Source organism: Hirsutella rhossiliensis (genome assembly GCF_020360975.1).
Source record: "Hirsutella rhossiliensis strain HR02 chromosome Unknown scaffold00001, whole genome shotgun sequence".
Taxonomy (NCBI): Eukaryota; Fungi; Ascomycota; class Sordariomycetes; order Hypocreales; family Ophiocordycipitaceae; genus Hirsutella; species Hirsutella rhossiliensis.
Window position 1 is genome coordinate 7,051,476 of NW_025408667.1, and position 15,776 is coordinate 7,067,251.

Sequence of the window (15,776 nt, forward strand, 5' to 3'; positions counted from 1 at the left end):
TTCTTTTCCTCTTTGTACGCCCGGGCTCTCCCCCCTCTCCTTCTCTCTCTCCCGCCCCATTCTCCGCGCCGTCCATCCGCATAATCTCGCCCACCCAGACTCCTTCTCCACCGACCTCTTCCGTCCTCCGTTGCTCATCGCTTTACCTCCCTGCCCGCCTCCCGAGACGGTCAGCTGAAGAGAACAACACACCACACACACAAGGGAGAAGCACACTGCATTCAGACATACATACATACGACGCTTCCTCGGCCCGACCCGTCCGTTGTCGCGCGTGTGTTAGTGGAGCTTCTGACGTTGGCGCCTTGCTTTACTTTACGCTTCTTCATCCATCCATCCATCCATCCACACGCATCTTCCCTCCTTACACATGCCAAACCGCCTTGTTTGCGCACCTGGACGCTGGCCCATTCATCTCCTTGCCGCAGAGAGACATGGTTGCTTGTTTCGTGTGCCTACTGTAAGCTCGCCCATGTCGATGCATCCACCATCCGCCTTTTGACTCGTTGCTGCCCGACCCTCCATCTTTCTCTCATCTGCACAAGCAAGCCGCTGCAGCTCAGCGCTCGCTCCGTCGTCACCGCACATAGCCGCCCATCTGCAAAACAACACACGACGCGGCCAATCAGCCTGTCCTGTTGACACGACTATAGAGTTGAAATTCGCTCTTCACCCCCCATTGCCCCCTCATTTTCATCCATCGAAACGCCGTCCTCGTCGACATACGCCCGTCGCCGCCATCATGTGTCGTCTCCTTGTATTCACCGGCTCCTGCACGCGATGCGGTGAAACGCAAACATGGCAAGAACTCTCCCAGCAGCTATCGTGCCTCGAGGCCAAGAACAACGGCACCTTTGGCGAATGCGAGAGGGGCGTCTTCGCCGAGCAGCACGCCTTTGACCAAGAGTGCGACTGCTGCGCTGAAGAGGACGAGGGCGTCGGCGACGTCACAGACGAAGACATAATCCCGGTGCCCACCGCCAAGCGAGCCGCCGAATCCGACGAGACACAGCGCGAGCGCAAAAAGCAAAAGACGTGAGAGATGCAAGGCGCGGAAATGGAATCGACAAGGGGCGACCAGGCCCACCACCGCCATTACTCCGTACCATTCCCGGCATTATCGACCTCCGCCACAAGTGAGCCGACGGAATGAAGCCCGGCTTCTTGCTTCCCTTGGATCTCTCCTCCCTCACTGCAAGGCCACGGCGTTGAAAGGAATTTTGGCCACCAGGGACGGCATCGACGTGAGCGCAGCCATTACTTTCCATCTTTGGCTTGGCCGCCACCTGTCAAGCGGGGGAAACAGACCGGATCCCAAGCCTATGCTTCGATTCGGCAAGGGCTTCGAAGCGTTGGGGAAGTATTCTCTTGTGTATACCTTGACCGCTCATGCCTTCCTCGTCGTGTCACCCGAGTTGCGGACGGCTGCGAGTTACGCGCGCTGTCTCGTCGCCATCGCACGGCCGGGCCCTTTCTGTCCGAGGCTGCCTAGCAGATCGTCTCGGCTTCGCCATCGCCTCCGACTTCAAGACCAGTCCGTGACTACACGCCCTCAACTTTCAGCTCGTCGCTCGTCGCTCGCGCTCCCTCCCATGACTCCCGCACCGCTCCCCAGTACCTCGCCGGCTCGGCCCTTGCAATGGCCACGTGCTTTGCGCCCTCGAAGCGTTCCCGGCGCACGACAAACCCGACCTCCTCGGCCTTCCGCGCATTGTCCTCGACGTCCTGATAGTCCACCATGTTGTCTGCCGTGCCATACAGATACGTTCGCCGGCACTCGCGCGAGACGAGCCGCGGAGCGCGGAGGGCCTGTGCATTCTGATTCTGCGCCGGGGGCAGGCGCCGGAGGCTGTGATAGACACACGCCACGGCGATGGCGATATGCATGAGCGGCGACACCCACCATGGGAGCGTCTGGACGAGGGCGCGGTGTGTGTTGCGCCAGCGGAAGTAGCCGGGGCATGAGTCTAGCAACAGCACGTAGCGCGGCAGCGCTGCGATACCGCGGCCGCCATCATCAAGTCCGGCTGCCAGAAGCATTGACCGGAGGTGGACGGCGGTGCTGATGCCGCCGTTGGAAAACATGTGAACCAGCACGCGCGGGCACGTCCCCTCGTCGTCTTGCCCGTCGCCGCCCTTTGCCAGGGCCCGCAGCAGCAGCAGCGCAGGCTTCACGTCCCGGCGCGCGATCCACGGAAGCCATACGCGCAGCAGCGGACATCGGATGAGCAGGATGCGCGACGAGGGAAACAGCGCTTGGTGCTGCGCGATGTACTTTGCGATGTGCTCATCACGTGCGGCCATCCACGAGAGCAGCAGAATGAGCTCCGGATCCTTTGAGGACGGCGGCGACGGAGACTGGCTGCGAGGATGAAGCCGCTGTCGCGGATCCCAATAGGCGACTGTCGGGCTCAGCGCCTGCATGAAGGCCAGGGGTCCGGCGCGGGCGGCGGATGGCGGCATGAAGATTTCGCCTCGCGCGGAGGGGAGGACTGGTGACGACTTTGATTGGGGCAGTAAAAAGCAAACGGCGTAGACCCTGAATTCGATGGTCGAGTAAGAAAGGAGACGCCTGGAAGGAGCCCACCCCGAGACTTGCAAGCAACGGCCAAACGGATCGCGATGCAAACGTTGTCAACCGTGGCGTTGAAGAAGGGTTCGACAAGAAGCGTGATACTCAAAGGGAGAAGGGGGTTGGGAAGGGAGAAGCAAGGGGCACCTGTTGCAGAATACTGCGATTGCTACGCCGCCAGGGATGACCGAGGTATCTGGCGACGGACTGAATGTCTCGGCGAAAGGAGGGAGATGAGCCGCAAAGACGGGGCGTAGAGCGTATGTCAGTTCAACGGTTCAACGAGGCAGAAAGAATTTATCTTCAAGCTGAAGCTTCAATGGCATCTACATCAACGGCACGTAACCGTCCATGCGACGGATGGCTTTCGTGCCGAGGTTGACGGAGCCCCGGGGAAAATGGTGGGCGCCGGCCCATGTTGGAATACGCGGGGAAGCAGGGATCTGGGTTGCAATTCCGGATCCCCGGGTGGCTTCGTCGACTCATCACGCGCCGGCCGACTTGCACGGGACGGACCGTGTTTACGACGAGATGCAAGGCTTTGATCAGCTTCGGAATGACGCGGGCAATGGGATGGAGGCTTGTGAGGGAGGCTACATGGGATAGACGCCACGCAGCTCCTCCGCCGCATCCCTTGTCCTTCCCCTTCCCACGCGTGCATGTGGTAATGGCCAGTGAAGTCTCCGAGAAGCAGCCATGACAGCCCCGAACCTCTTTACGGCTCGCCGTCGGGGCAAGAAAAAGAAAATGCTGGGAGTCATGGGATGCTGGTCATGTAGGAGGATGGGCTCCAGACGGGCCATATGTTTTCCCTGACGACGCTGGTCGCTGGCGCACGACATGGGCCGTTGGGCTGTTGGCCATGGGGTAAAGAAAAGCTGCGCTCGCCGAGGACGGGGCGATGTCGTTGGTTTTAAGGGGAAGGGAGAGAGGCGTCGACATTTTGCTTACAAGAGGGTGAGAGAGGAAGCGCGGGCGAGAGATGAACTCGCTGTCGGAGATGAGCATGAACAGTAACCAGCCAACCTCTGGCCAGGACGTATGAGATGCAACTGGGAACCGAGATTGGCAGCGGCAGATTCGTCACAGATATTCTTGCGAATGAGTCGAGTCGGCGGGCCGAATGGCATAGAGAGGGTGAAGAGCGATGCCTAACAAACACGCCATGCAGCGCCCGGTGCAAGGCGACATGGCCGTGCGACGACGGGACAAGCCTCGCACGCCGGTGCCGCTTCGACGCCGTTTTGAGAAGCGAGCGTGTTTGCCCCCCCGCCACCGCAAGCAAGACAAGGGGCGCAGCGAGACCGCCCCGGGACAAACATCTTTTTCCGATGGCGGCTTATTCCCCAACCTCAAGGCGGCCGGTCGCACAGTGGCGCTGCCGTGCCAAGGGAGGCCAAGGGGATTCCGCCAAGAGTTCGCAGATGATCGGTGGCCAAGAGATGAGGTGGTTCCAGCTGCTGTGCGGCCGGCTTTGATGATGCACGCCGCCGTCAGGGGGAGATGGGACAAACTAATTATGCAGAGATCGAGACAGCGAGAGAGAGAGAGTCGTGAATGAGGCCGCCGAGCATGTCGCACCGTCCGCCGAGCGGACAGTCTGCCGCATCGAGGAGAGTAGATCAAGGAGACGAAGAAGCAAGACGCCGTCGAGGTCTGGCTCCGTGTGTCGACCGGGTCCGTGCGTCGACTCGGAAAGTGAGGCGATGGGGTGATCTGACGCCGTGGAGGCATGATGCGAGAAGGACATTGACGACGTGCGTACTCCTGTCCAGCATCTTGCCTTGAAAGGGTAGCCGAGTCCATGAGTGGCCCATGACGGCTTCACCATCAGATATTCCTCCCTGGTTTGACGCCGTCGTCACGGCGATGCCCTCCGAAGTAGACGGCTCGTAGAAGATCTGCGGGGGAGATGACGAGCAGACACTCTTAGTTCAACACAATCGGTGCTTCGCCTCGGAAAGCCCAAATATCCGCCACCTGGCAGACGTGCGGATACGACTCGGCACCAAGCCAGGGCCGCCAAGTCTGGAACAGGCGACGGGGCGCGTTACAGCCGAGGCCGTGACCGAGTTTGCTCGCTCATGTCGCCGTCTTTTCGCTTGCGTTCCATCCAGTGATCTGTCATTGTCCTTCATTTCTTTCACCTCTCCCGGACCGTCTCCCCCTAATGTGTCTGCCAGGAGACGGACGAACCGGTTTATGCCTCCTTGGCACAAGCTCCCTCTTCTTGCCTTCATCGTTTTCCCGGCGTGGCGGCGTGGCGAGCCTAATGGGGCGACCGCCTGCCTGCATCTTGCTCCGTCCGTCACGGGCGGGCAAACAGGCTCTCGGGGGAGAGCAAAGATCCGGACAGAGGCCTCGTGAATCTCCGAAACGGCTTCTCGAGCAGTCGGCACAGCCACCCTCGGGTTCCTCGCACCAAGTCCGTGGTCGGCATAACTTGAACGCTCCTCCTTCAAGCGCGTCTCCTTCTCCTTCTCTCGTCTTCTTCTCTTCATGTCCTGAGCCAGAGACATCGTTTGATCCGGGCACGTCCACTCCCTCCGACCCCTTGGCACTCTTAGGTTTCTCGTCCTCTGACCATTTTTTTGATCGATTCTTCCTCGTCGGAAGTACCATCATGAAGGTCTCCAGCTCCTTTTCGATTCTTGTAGCAGGCGGGCTCGCGGCCGTCGAGGTAGCAGCATCGGGGGCCAGCGCCGTGTCAGAGTGGGATCTCTCGCAGCCCATCCACGGCCTCACTTTGCAGCGCGTCAAGGCAGTGCGAGAAGCGACTCCGGACCGCCCCGCCACGAGCTTCTCGCGCCTTCACAACATCAAGGGCGCGCCAGGCTTGCATTCGGCCACGTCGGCCCTTGGCCGGGTTCTTCGTACGCCCCCCTCGCGCCACGAGCGCACGTATCAGAACATTAGCAAGGCCGGGGCCTTCTCGACCCAGTATGCCATCCAGTGCGGCTGGGACGGCGTCCCCGTCTGGCTGCTCCTCGACACGGGTAGCTCCGACACCTGGGCGGTCCAGGACGGATTCGAGTGCGATAGCAGAGTGGCCGCAGAGCAGGGCCAGGGTGCGTGCGGCTTCGGGCACCCGCTCGTCAAGGGCTTTGGCCACGGCGCCATTTCGGACCTGCACTTGTACCTGCGGTACGGCTCGGGCGAGAAGATTGTCGGCCCCATGGGCTACAGCGACCTCTCGTGCGGCGGCGTCCGGGTGTTGGACCAGCAGGTTGGCCTCGCCAATTATACCTACTGGCACGGAAACAACCTGACGGTCGGCATCCTGGGCCTGGCCTATCCCTCCATCACGAGTGCCTTTTACGGGGAACCCGGCACCGAGGCTGCCTGGAACGCGATATCGTACACGCCCTTCTTGACCAACGCCATTATGCAGGGCGTCATTGAACCTGTCTTCAGCGTGGCGCTGCTCAAAAATTCGTCCGGAGGCATGCTGGCCTGGGGCGGGCTCCCGCCTCTCGACTGGCGGCGCGGCGTCTCGGCCACCACCGACCTCATCATTGTAAGTCGAAGGCCAAGCATTGGCGAGGTGACGGAGTCTTGGAGCTAACGATGACGGGATAAAAGGCGAATCTCATAGGCCAGGCTGAGACGTCGTGGCGGTATTCGTTTTACACCATTGTCCCGGATGGTATCAAATGGGGCCAGACGACGGACGAGACCAAGTTTCCGTACATTGTCGACACGGGCACGACCATGAATTATCTCCCGCCCCGTGAGTATCCCCCCTTGTTTGCCAGCATAGAAAAGGGGCTGACGTTGCCATCAACTCCAAAAACAGCCCTGGCAGAGGCAATCGCCATGGCTTTCCAGCCGCGAGCCGTCTACCTGTACCAGTGGGGCTCGTACTTTGCCCCGTGCGACGCGGTGCCGCCTCGGTTCGCCGTCATCATCTCAGGGGTTGAGTTTTGGATCAATCCGGCGGACCTCGTGTACCAGGACCTCAAGGACCCCTTGACGGGATATTGCGCCGTTGCCATTGCCAGCGGAGGGTCCGGGCCGTATATCCTGGGGGACGTGTTTTTGCAGAACGTCGTGGCCGTCTTTGACGTAGGCGGAGCGCAGATGCGCTTCTACTCGAGGACGTGATGGAAGCCTGCCGGACGATTGGCGAGACGACGGGCTCTTTTCCATTCTTGCTTTCTCTCGAGTCTCATGCTTGCGTGGTTTCCCCCTTTTTTTCATTTTGGGGCCGTCCATCGACGGGGGTTATCGGTCGGGGGCGTGGAGACGAGCTGAGTAGCGAATTGAGGCTGCGCGGATGGCCACGATGAGGCAGACAGCCAGAAAGGCAAGGCGATATGGATGCAGTAGCAGGTTGAAATGACGGGGTAGGCCGCTGATCCGTCGATGTGGTCGAGGGGCGGAATCGTGAAGAGGGTGCAAACTCGGTGATGATGGTGGTGACATCTCCGAGCTGCCACCTTTTTTTTTTTTAGCTCGGCCTGCCCCATCCACCACCACCCTTGCCATCACCCGCATCCGTAAGCCGTTCCTTGCGCTAGCATTGACGGCATGTTTGCTGCCAGTTGGCACATCGTTGATAAGAAGGGTTCCGCCGCTGCCGCCGCCCCAACTTTACCTGTTAGCTGTAGGTCGTAGGTCGGCAGATTAGGTTGCAGGTCGTCGGTTAGGCGTACTTATTAATGTAAGGTAAGCAGGGAGGGGCGGCCGACGCCTGGGCCTTTGAGCAAAGCATCATCCGTCGCCTGGCAGCGTCTGTTTCCCTCGCAACCTCCATTGCCTGGCTCCATCACTGAGCAGCGAGGAAGAAAAAGGGCGAGCAGCAACAACAACTACATCCGTGTCGAATCTCGCGACGAATCCGAGGCGTCTCCTCTCTCCCCCTCCCTCCCTCTCTCTCTCTCTGCAGCCGGCCGACTGTACAAGGCTTGGCATTCGCCGCCCTGTCACGTCTTGTCCTCGACTCTCTCCATCTCTCCGCGCTGCGCCCGCAGCCAAACAAGCCGACGATGAGGGGCGTGGCCGCAGGACCGCCGACGCCAAGAGACTCGCCCAGAGACTCGCCGTCGGGCAGGACCAGGGCCAACACGTGGAGCTTCAGCAGGGTGAGTTGACGGCCCTTTCTTGAGTCTGTTTTTCGGTGGTGGTGGTGGTGGTCTTGGCCTCGCAGTCCCTCGAATCTCAACCGCCGCCGGCTCTAGTTGGGCGTTGGAAAGTGCGTGCACTGGTCAAGTGACACACACCCTTTGGGAGGCGGTGAGGACAAGGATCCACGGGTCGCGAGTGACCTTGATGGCATGGTGACGGAGCTTCCCAAGTGGGCACTCGAGATGTCTCGCCGCAGCATAACAACCGAGAGAGGAAAGGAAGGATCCGTTTGCCGGCTCAGCCAATGCGGCCGGCTTCCAATCCGAAGCCGCCAGCCAAGGCCTCACCTCTGTCTGGTCCCTGCAGATTTGCGCGGTTTTAGGGTTCGGGCGATGCACCATGGGCAATTGTCGCACACGAGCCGGGACGAGTCGGGCTTGCCTGTCCACCACCAACCACCATCCACCATCCACCTTTGCCACCCTCATCGCAGAGTTGAGTCGGCACTTGTCACTATAGTGTCTACTGTCTAGCAAGCACGAGTCCCACTCTTGCCGCCGGCTGGAGCGGCATGGCCTAAGCCGACGGGTCAGTGATGCGATGCTGCCCTACCCGAGGTTCCGGTTCCTCCCATCAGGTACCACCCACTGTACTGTACCGTACATTCGCCGCTGCAGCTGGCCCTTACAGCGGCTCCCCCGTTGTTTACCTTCAGCATAACGTCGGGTACCTACAGTGGCTGCAGCGCCTCGACAAGCCGCCCGTTCTCTCCCTCCAGCAGCAAGTCGCTGCCCCGAGTTGAGCAGCCTCACGCAGGGAATCAACAAACCACACTCGGTCCGCTAGTTAATCCTGGCGGCCTCAACTCACGCCTGCTTTCTCTCTCTCTCTCTCTCCGGCTCTCTCTCTCTCTCTCTCCGTCTCTCCGTCTCTCTGTCTCTCTGTCTCTCACCGGCTTCAATGCACCTCTGCTTCACCTCACTCTCCCTCCCCTCTGCCCGCACTCGTCGACGCTCTCCCTTCCCCCTCCTCCCTCACCTGCTCTTGCCCCTGGATGTGTCGACCGTGCCGAATGCCTTGGCCTCTTCTTCGCACGCGCCAGCGCAAACCCGAGCCCTCGTTGATCCTCCGTCAACATGTCGTCAAAGATTAACAATGGTGTCGGTGTCCAGGTCGAAGACACAAAGATATGCGTCGTCATGGTTGGCCTGCCCGCCCGGGGAAAGAGCTATATTGCCCAGATAGGTATGCCGCCTTGGACGTCTTGACTTTGCCTGCTGGCTGACGCTCCCTCTTTCTTTGTGTCGGCAGCCCAGCGCTACCTTCAATGGCTCTCTATCCCGTCAAAGACGTTCAACGTCGGCAGCTATCGCCGCAATGATGCCCCGCAGCCCAGGGCCGACTTCTTCGACACCAGCAATGCCGAGGGCGAGCAGAAGCGCCGCGCGGCAGCCCAGGCCGCCGTCGCAGATATGCTGGCCTGGTTCCGCACCGGGGGCGTCGTCGGCATCCTCGATGCCACAAACTCGACAAAGGAGCGCCGCAAATGGGTCAACGATGCCTGCACAGCCCAAGGAATCGAGGTGCTGTTCGTCGAGAGCAAGTGTGACAACGAGGACGTCATCATGGCCAACATCCGCGATGTCAAGACTACGAGCCCAGACTACCGCGGCCAGGACCCAGAGGATGCCGCCCAGGACTTCCGGAACCGCATCCGCAACTACGAGAAGATCTACAAGACGATTGACGCCGACGGTGACGAGGACGACTACACCTATCTCAAGATCATGGACATTGGCAAGCAAGTCATCATCAACCGCATCCAGGATTACCTCCAGAGCCGCATCGTCTACTACCTCATGAATCTCCACATCCGCCCACGCTCCGTCTGGCTGTCGAGGGTACGTACCGGCCCTCCGCTCCCTCTCTTTACTCGTCGTCATTGCTAAGGTGTCTGGTGGTGTTTAGCACGGAGAGTCCGAGTACAACTTGGACGGCAGGATTGGCGGCGACACGCTTCTGTCGCCTCGCGGCGAGCTCTACGCTCGCAAGCTCCCCGAACTGGTGCGGGAATCTGTCGGCGTAAGTCGACTCACCAAAACCTTCCCCTCGTCCGACCTTGCCCACTCACATCGCACGAGCAGGACGATCGGCCCCTTACCGTGTGGACGTCGACGCTCAAGAGGACCATTGCCACTGCCCGTTTCCTTCCCCCGCACTACAACCAGCTGCAGTGGAAGGCCCTCGACGAGCTCGACTCGGGCGTTTGCGACGGACTGACGTATCAGGAAATCAAAGACCGTTTTCCCGAAGACTTCGCGGCGCGCGATGAGGACAAGTACAACTACCGCTACCGCGGGGGCGAGTCGTACCGCGACGTGGTGATTCGCCTGGAGCCCATCATCATGGAGCTGGAACGTAGCGAAGACATCCTCATTGTCACGCACCAAGCCGTGTTGCGATGCATCTACGCCTATTTCATGAAGAAGGATCAGGCCAAGAGCCCGTGGATGAATGTGCCGCTGCACACGCTCATCAAGCTGACGCCTAGGGCCTACGGGACCGAAGAGGTGCGGTACGAGGCGAACATCCCTGCCGTCAGCACGTGGCGCGGGAAGGGCAGTACGGCGCAACACGAGAATCCCACTCCCGATAATCTGTGAGGGGGTCGGGGCGCAGGGACATGGTGGAGAGAAGCCACACCCACCTACCACGGAGTCAGCGCCACAAGTCAACCAAGCCTTGCGCATATTCAGGTGGCCGAGAGGGAGCCTGGGAGGCGATGGTGTGCCATGATGGGCGGTGAGAGTGGTTTCGCAGGAAGATGAGACGAGTCAGCCAGCAAAAAGCCGGGGTTCACCGACGGCCGAGTCAGGTACTGGACGTGGAATAGACATTGGGGGCCTCAACGGGGAAAAGAGCTCGGAAGGGAAAAGAAGCATCTGTAAGTATATAGCTGTTGCTTTGCTGTCTGTGGAACTAAACTCAACATGGGCTGGAGTCAAGGTTTTGGCATTCAGTTGAATACAGCGTTTCGACTGCTGACGGGCGCCGAAGTCGAGGCGTGGTGAAGCAGTAGACTGTAGACAGCGCAACCGCCGGACAGATGAACGCCTGGGGCCACCACGCCACCTCTCTTGACGGCACGCGATGCCTTTTTTTTTTTTTTTTTTGGCGTTGGTGCTCAAGATGAAAGAGGCCTCGCCTCGCCTCCGACGCACAGCCAAGTGTCCGTATGGGAACGAAAGATGTTCGACTCAAGGTCGTTGTTGAGCGAAGTGATCCGATGTTTTTCTTGCAATGATTCTGTGGAAGTAGAAGAAGAGACGTTCACCTCCTCCGGCTTTGTCTGCCTATTTAAGAAGCAGTTGTCCCCCGAAGAGCGGTAGCCTGGGACTAACGACAGGCGAGAAAATATCCATGCTCTCTACTGCCTCACTGATCAAGTTCTCTCCTTATTTGACTGAACGGCTGAGCGGCAGACGAGCAGGCAAAGCGACATGGCTTCGCACTGGTATATCCAGCCGCCCATCTTTGCCCCCGTGCCACAACACATCTCTGCCCCGGCCGCCGTCACCTACACTCTTGTCCCCTACGTTGGCAGCCCGGTGGCGGCGGCGGCGGCGGCGGCGGCGTCTTGGCCGGGTGTTCAGATCAACATCGTGCCGTGCCAGCCCGCGGCGCCGGCACCACCAGCAGTGGAAGCAGAACCAGCGGCGGCGGACGCGGCACCGCCGCCGATGTCGGGGGCCCTTGCGAGCCCTGCGATCTCTCCGGCCCCGGCTGCTCCCGCACTTATCCCAGCCCCGGCCGCGACAGCGGGCATAACCGTCCGCATCGTCCTCCACGGCCGCGCCCAGCAGGGCCTCTGGACGCGCGTCGCCGACGTGCCCTACCGACACGACGGAGGCGCCGGCCTCCCCGACCCGGCGGGCCTCCGCGCCGCCGTCGCCCGCGCCTCGCACGTCCACTTCCCGCCCGACGGCCGCGGCCGCGGCCTTCTCCGCCACGCCGACGCCGACATGGCCCCGCCGACGCTGCAGCTGTGGGCCATGCGGGCCGGCGCCGTGCTGCACATGCTGCCGGGAGACGCCGGCGGCGGCGCGCTGGCGGTCCCCGAGGTGGAGAGGGCGCTGGCGGTGTGTGCCGAGGCTCCGGACGGCCATGACGAGGGCAACGCCGAGGCGGAGGCGGTGCGCGAGGTGTTCGAGGATGCGAGGGACAGGGGTCTCGGCGTCTTCCTCCTCGTCAACATGGACGGCGACGATAGCCTGGGCGTGCCGGGCCACGGGGGACGCAGAATCGGCCCGCCGTGACTGATCGACCTGTTCTCTCTTTCTGCCCTCCTCCACCCCCTTCTACTCGCAACCAGTCGAGCGCGCAAACAAAAGGAGGGGAGGGGAAGGATGAGATTTACACTGTGAAAGGCAGGAAAAGCGACGAGGGCAAAGGTGTCAGAGAAAGGCGGGGGGCGAATGGGGATGTGGGAGCGAGTACGGTGGCCTCGCACAACGACGCCGTGTAAGCGAGCACACGGACTTCAATGCATATGTCGCCTCCTACAGAACACAGACAGCAAACGTGCGTCGCACAAGACGTCAAGACTTCGCGGCAATCTCTGCATTGATTCCACAAGATTATAAACAAACAGGGCATGGGGCAAACGAACAAGCTCGGCCCAAGACGCAGCGGTTGCCAGGCCCGCGTCAGCCATGAGCGCCCATGGAGATAGGTGTCCTTTTTTTTATCGTACACACGAGTAACTCGATTTCGTTACTCAGATTACTTTAACCCCTTCTTGTTCGACGTCACCAAGCCAGTCGGACAACAGTCATGGTGCTAATCGTTGCCGCCCCTGTCCCACGCAAAAGGGAAAAATAAAAAATTCGAACCGCCCCAACTCACGCAAAAACACCTGACACCGCGATCGCAAAACATACTCTCTTCCGGCTAGAACCAAGCACGAGAGGGGCGGGCAGATAAAAGGATAGCAAAACCGCCCCGAGGACGCCACACCGTCTACCTCGACAAAGCCGCAGGCGCCGGAGCACCCCTGTTGCTGGGTATCAGTCGAGGCAGCAGGCGTCAACGAGGGCCTTCGTCGTCCAAACAGCGAAACCACCTAGCCAAAAGAAGAAGGGGAATCAAGGACCATGGGTGGAGTCGCGGAGCTTTCCAAGGGCCGGCTGGCAAGGAGTTGAATAAGCAACAAGAAAAAGGCGCCGCCATGCTGCACAAGTAGAACGTAAACGGAAATGGTCATGTCATGGGGATTCTCCGCCAGTGTGAGACTTTTGCGTCCGGGATAACTCATGAGGGATTTCCCTTGACCCTCTTTGGCATACGCGGAGTCGGCGGCTTGTTGGCACGGTTCGGAGCTCCGTTCATCTGAGGGCCGGACCCCGCGGGAGTAGGGGCGCCCGACCCGTCCTCCTCCTTGATGCCAGATGGCCGTCTGCGCTTGTTGGACGCGGGCGACGTGTTGGCGCTTGGTCCGCTTGAGCTGGTCCCTTGCTGGCTGGGCTGCAGCTGCATGCCGGGGGCCTGCATCTGGCCCGGCGCCGGGCTGCCAATGTGCGGTGACCCGGGGAGGTTCATATGCGTCGTCGCGGGGCTCGCGCCCATGGCAAATTGCCCGAAGCTGGGAGTTCTCTGGCCCTGCGGCACCGCGTGGCCGTTCATGGCCGGCGGGCCGCCGTTGATATAAGTCGAGACGTACTGCTCCAGTGCCGCATATGGGCCCACGCCTGGATTGCCGTGGCAAAACCCAAACAAGGGGTTCATCTGGCCCATGACCTCGACGATCTGCAGATGTGGAAAAATGTCAGCCATGCTATTGCCGGCCATGGTCAGGAGGAAATCAGGGCTGCATACCTCGAGAAATTGGTGCACAGCCTCCGTCACCCCCTTGCTGTTGACGGCCGAGTCCGGGAGGTCGACCAAGACTTCCGGCGGCTGCGTTTGAGGCGACCTGAGCTGCTTGGCTTTGCTCTTCTTTGACATCTCGGGAGACTGCTTGCCGTCCTGCGCGTTGGTCTTGTGCCATTCCTTGAACCACATGTGCGCGGGCTTGGCGGCGTCAATGACTTGCTTGCGAGATATGTATTCTTCGTGTCCCGTGGTGAAGAACTCAAAGAGTTCGAACTTGAGCTCCGTGTCGAAATGCGCCCGCAGAGTTCCCGTGGCGACAAGCTATGCACAGTTAGCTGATGTATTTGCGCCAAGTGCGCTCCCTTCCCAGCGGTTGAGGGACTCACATGCGATCCCGTCTCAAACCAGTAGACGAAGCTAGCCCGGGCGTTTTCGATGGCATGGGAATCCGCCGCCAACGGCCTGTCGGTCACCCCCTTATCCAAGACCAACTGCATGCTCTTCACGCCACTTGCATGGTGAGTGTGAAAATATCGGGCGATGGCGGGATAGGCAATCTCGTATTGCTTGTCTGTTATGTCCTCGGTATCGCCAAAGTGTAACGAATGCCGGAAGACGCCGTTGGCTGAGAAGAATCGACCGACAAACATGTTCCAGTACGAGAGGTCGTCCTTGCCCTTGGCTCCCTGTCAAGTCGCCGGTTAATATCGCGAACGCCAAAGCTCGTCGAAGACAAGCCGGTCCAATAATCGGCACTTACAGGGAATCCGCTGAGGCACTCGCCGAACTGCATTAGCTTCAGCAGGCATTGGCCCCTCATCCCTTCTCTCCTTTGTTGTTGGAAGATGGAATTGGTCATGGCCAGTTGCTGTGCCGCCGCGGCGCTCATGTGCTGTTGTGCCTGCGGATGGGCTTGCTGCAGCTGTCCTTGACCCTGGCCCTGCTGCATCTGGTTCGACTGCGCTGGCGTAGGGGCCGGCGTCTGCGACGGCGTCTGTCGACCACTGGGAGCCGGCGTCCCGGCCTGAGAGGACTGCTGCGGTGTTTGCTGGGCTTGTTGGCCGGGCTGCGACGGCTGTCCCTGGGGCTGTGACGGCGGCTGTCCCTGTGTCTGTTGCCCACCCGGCTGTTGTTGCCCGCCCATCGGATTTTGGCCGCCAGCACCGCCCATCTGGCTCTGTTGCTGTACACTAGCCATGCTTTGGGCGTTCATCGGCATGTGTTGCCCCTGATTCGGACCACCGGGCATCTGCTGGTTGTGTGAAGCTTGCTGCGCGGCCTGCTGCTGCTGCTGCTGCTGTTGTTGCTGTTGTGCCTGCTGCTGCTGCTGCAAGGCCAGCTGCTGGGCCATGATGGCCTGGGCGGGATGTTGACCCTAACACGAGTCAACTCAACTGCGCACACGGGAACAGTGGACCAAAAGAGTAGCATGGGACTTACCGGTCCAAGCCTGCCCGCCTGCCGAAGGTGCTGGATCTGTTGTGGGCTGAGCTGGTTCATCGGCATACCCGCCATGGGCATGCCATTGCCGACGCCCATGTTGGCGTGGACGGCTTGCTGGGCCATCAAAGCCTGCCTGGCTTGTTGTTGCTGGTGTTGTAGGAGTTGATGTTGTCGCATCGCGGCCATCGCGCTCGGGTTATGAACTATGATAGGTGGGGGGGCGACACGTTAGTGCAACGTGCTCGACGAGGATGAGATAGAGAGGGCTACATACATTGACTCTGCAGCTGTTGTTGCTGATGCTGCTGATGCTGGAACAGTTGCTGCTGGGCGGGGGTCAACTGCTGCAGAGCATGGGGGTTGGCGCCTGGCGGCATCGCGCCCATCAAGGCAGGGTTGACTTGTCCTCCTGGTCCGGACACGGCCATGTGTCCGCCGCCAAACTGATGAGGCATGCCGGCGCCGGGTGCACCATGCTGTGCCGCGTTGGGAGGCATGCCGGGGCCCATGGGGTGGCCAGCGACGGCCTGGTGGGCCATGCCGGCCGGGTGCCCAGTGAAGTTGGGACCCATGCTCGTGGCCATTACTCCTGGAACCCGCGGTCGGCTATCCACAGCGTGGATATCGACAAGCGTTGGCGGACACTACCGCATGCGCCGGTGCAACGGGGCTGCTTGTTGATGGCGTCGACGAGGGTCTGCAAGGTTTCAAGGCCGGCGCCCGTTTCGCGTCGCGATGGCGGTATAGGTGTTTCGGGCGTTATCGACGGTCCAGGAGAAAGGTTAAAGCGGGTGAGAGGCGGTGGAAAAAAAAAAGTCGGAAA

At 60.5% G+C, this 15,776-nt stretch overlaps 6 protein-coding genes across 6 annotated transcripts; 4 read left to right on the forward strand and 2 right to left on the reverse strand.

Moving 5' to 3' along the window:
- Window positions 1–742: 742 nt before the first annotated feature.
- On the forward strand, window positions 743–1,039 carry HRG_00923 (uncharacterized protein; the record flags this gene model as incomplete). Its single annotated transcript, XM_044859394.1, has 1 exon — window positions 743–1,039. One exon carries the CDS (start codon window positions 743–745, stop codon window positions 1,037–1,039), a length of 297 nt encoding a protein of 98 aa, XP_044725794.1.
- A 503-nt stretch (window positions 1,040–1,542) lies between these two features.
- HRG_00924 (indole-diterpene biosynthesis protein PaxU) lies at window positions 1,543–2,463 on the reverse strand (the record flags this gene model as incomplete). The annotated part of the gene is made up of 1 exon (XM_044859395.1): window positions 1,543–2,463. One exon carries the CDS (start codon window positions 2,461–2,463, stop codon window positions 1,543–1,545), a length of 921 nt encoding a protein of 306 aa, XP_044725795.1.
- A 2,732-nt stretch (window positions 2,464–5,195) lies between these two features.
- HRG_00925 (eukaryotic aspartyl protease domain-containing protein) lies at window positions 5,196–6,676 on the forward strand (the record flags this gene model as incomplete). The annotated part of the gene is made up of 3 exons (XM_044859396.1): window positions 5,196–6,089; window positions 6,155–6,302; window positions 6,369–6,676. The coding sequence occupies 3 exons, from the start codon at window positions 5,196–5,198 to the stop codon at window positions 6,674–6,676; spliced, it is 1,350 nt and encodes a 449-aa protein (XP_044725796.1).
- A 2,099-nt stretch (window positions 6,677–8,775) lies between these two features.
- On the forward strand, window positions 8,776–10,302 carry HRG_00926 (6-phosphofructo-2-kinase domain-containing protein; the record flags this gene model as incomplete). The annotated part of the gene is made up of 4 exons (XM_044859397.1): window positions 8,776–8,884; window positions 8,951–9,540; window positions 9,608–9,721; window positions 9,784–10,302. The coding sequence occupies 4 exons, from the start codon at window positions 8,776–8,778 to the stop codon at window positions 10,300–10,302; spliced, it is 1,332 nt and encodes a 443-aa protein (XP_044725797.1).
- An 837-nt stretch (window positions 10,303–11,139) lies between these two features.
- On the forward strand, window positions 11,140–11,955 carry HRG_00927 (uncharacterized protein; the record flags this gene model as incomplete). The annotated part of the gene is made up of 1 exon (XM_044859398.1): window positions 11,140–11,955. The coding sequence occupies one exon, from the start codon at window positions 11,140–11,142 to the stop codon at window positions 11,953–11,955; it is 816 nt and encodes a 271-aa protein (XP_044725798.1).
- A 994-nt stretch (window positions 11,956–12,949) lies between these two features.
- HRG_00928 (LIM-domain binding protein) lies at window positions 12,950–15,537 on the reverse strand (the record flags this gene model as incomplete). The annotated part of the gene is made up of 8 exons (XM_044859399.1): window positions 12,950–13,444; window positions 13,514–13,831; window positions 13,897–14,196; window positions 14,271–14,636; window positions 14,700–14,885; window positions 14,951–15,156; window positions 15,228–15,320; window positions 15,411–15,537. The coding sequence occupies 8 exons, from the start codon at window positions 15,535–15,537 to the stop codon at window positions 12,950–12,952; spliced, it is 2,091 nt and encodes a 696-aa protein (XP_044725799.1).
- Window positions 15,538–15,776: the final 239 nt, after the last annotated feature.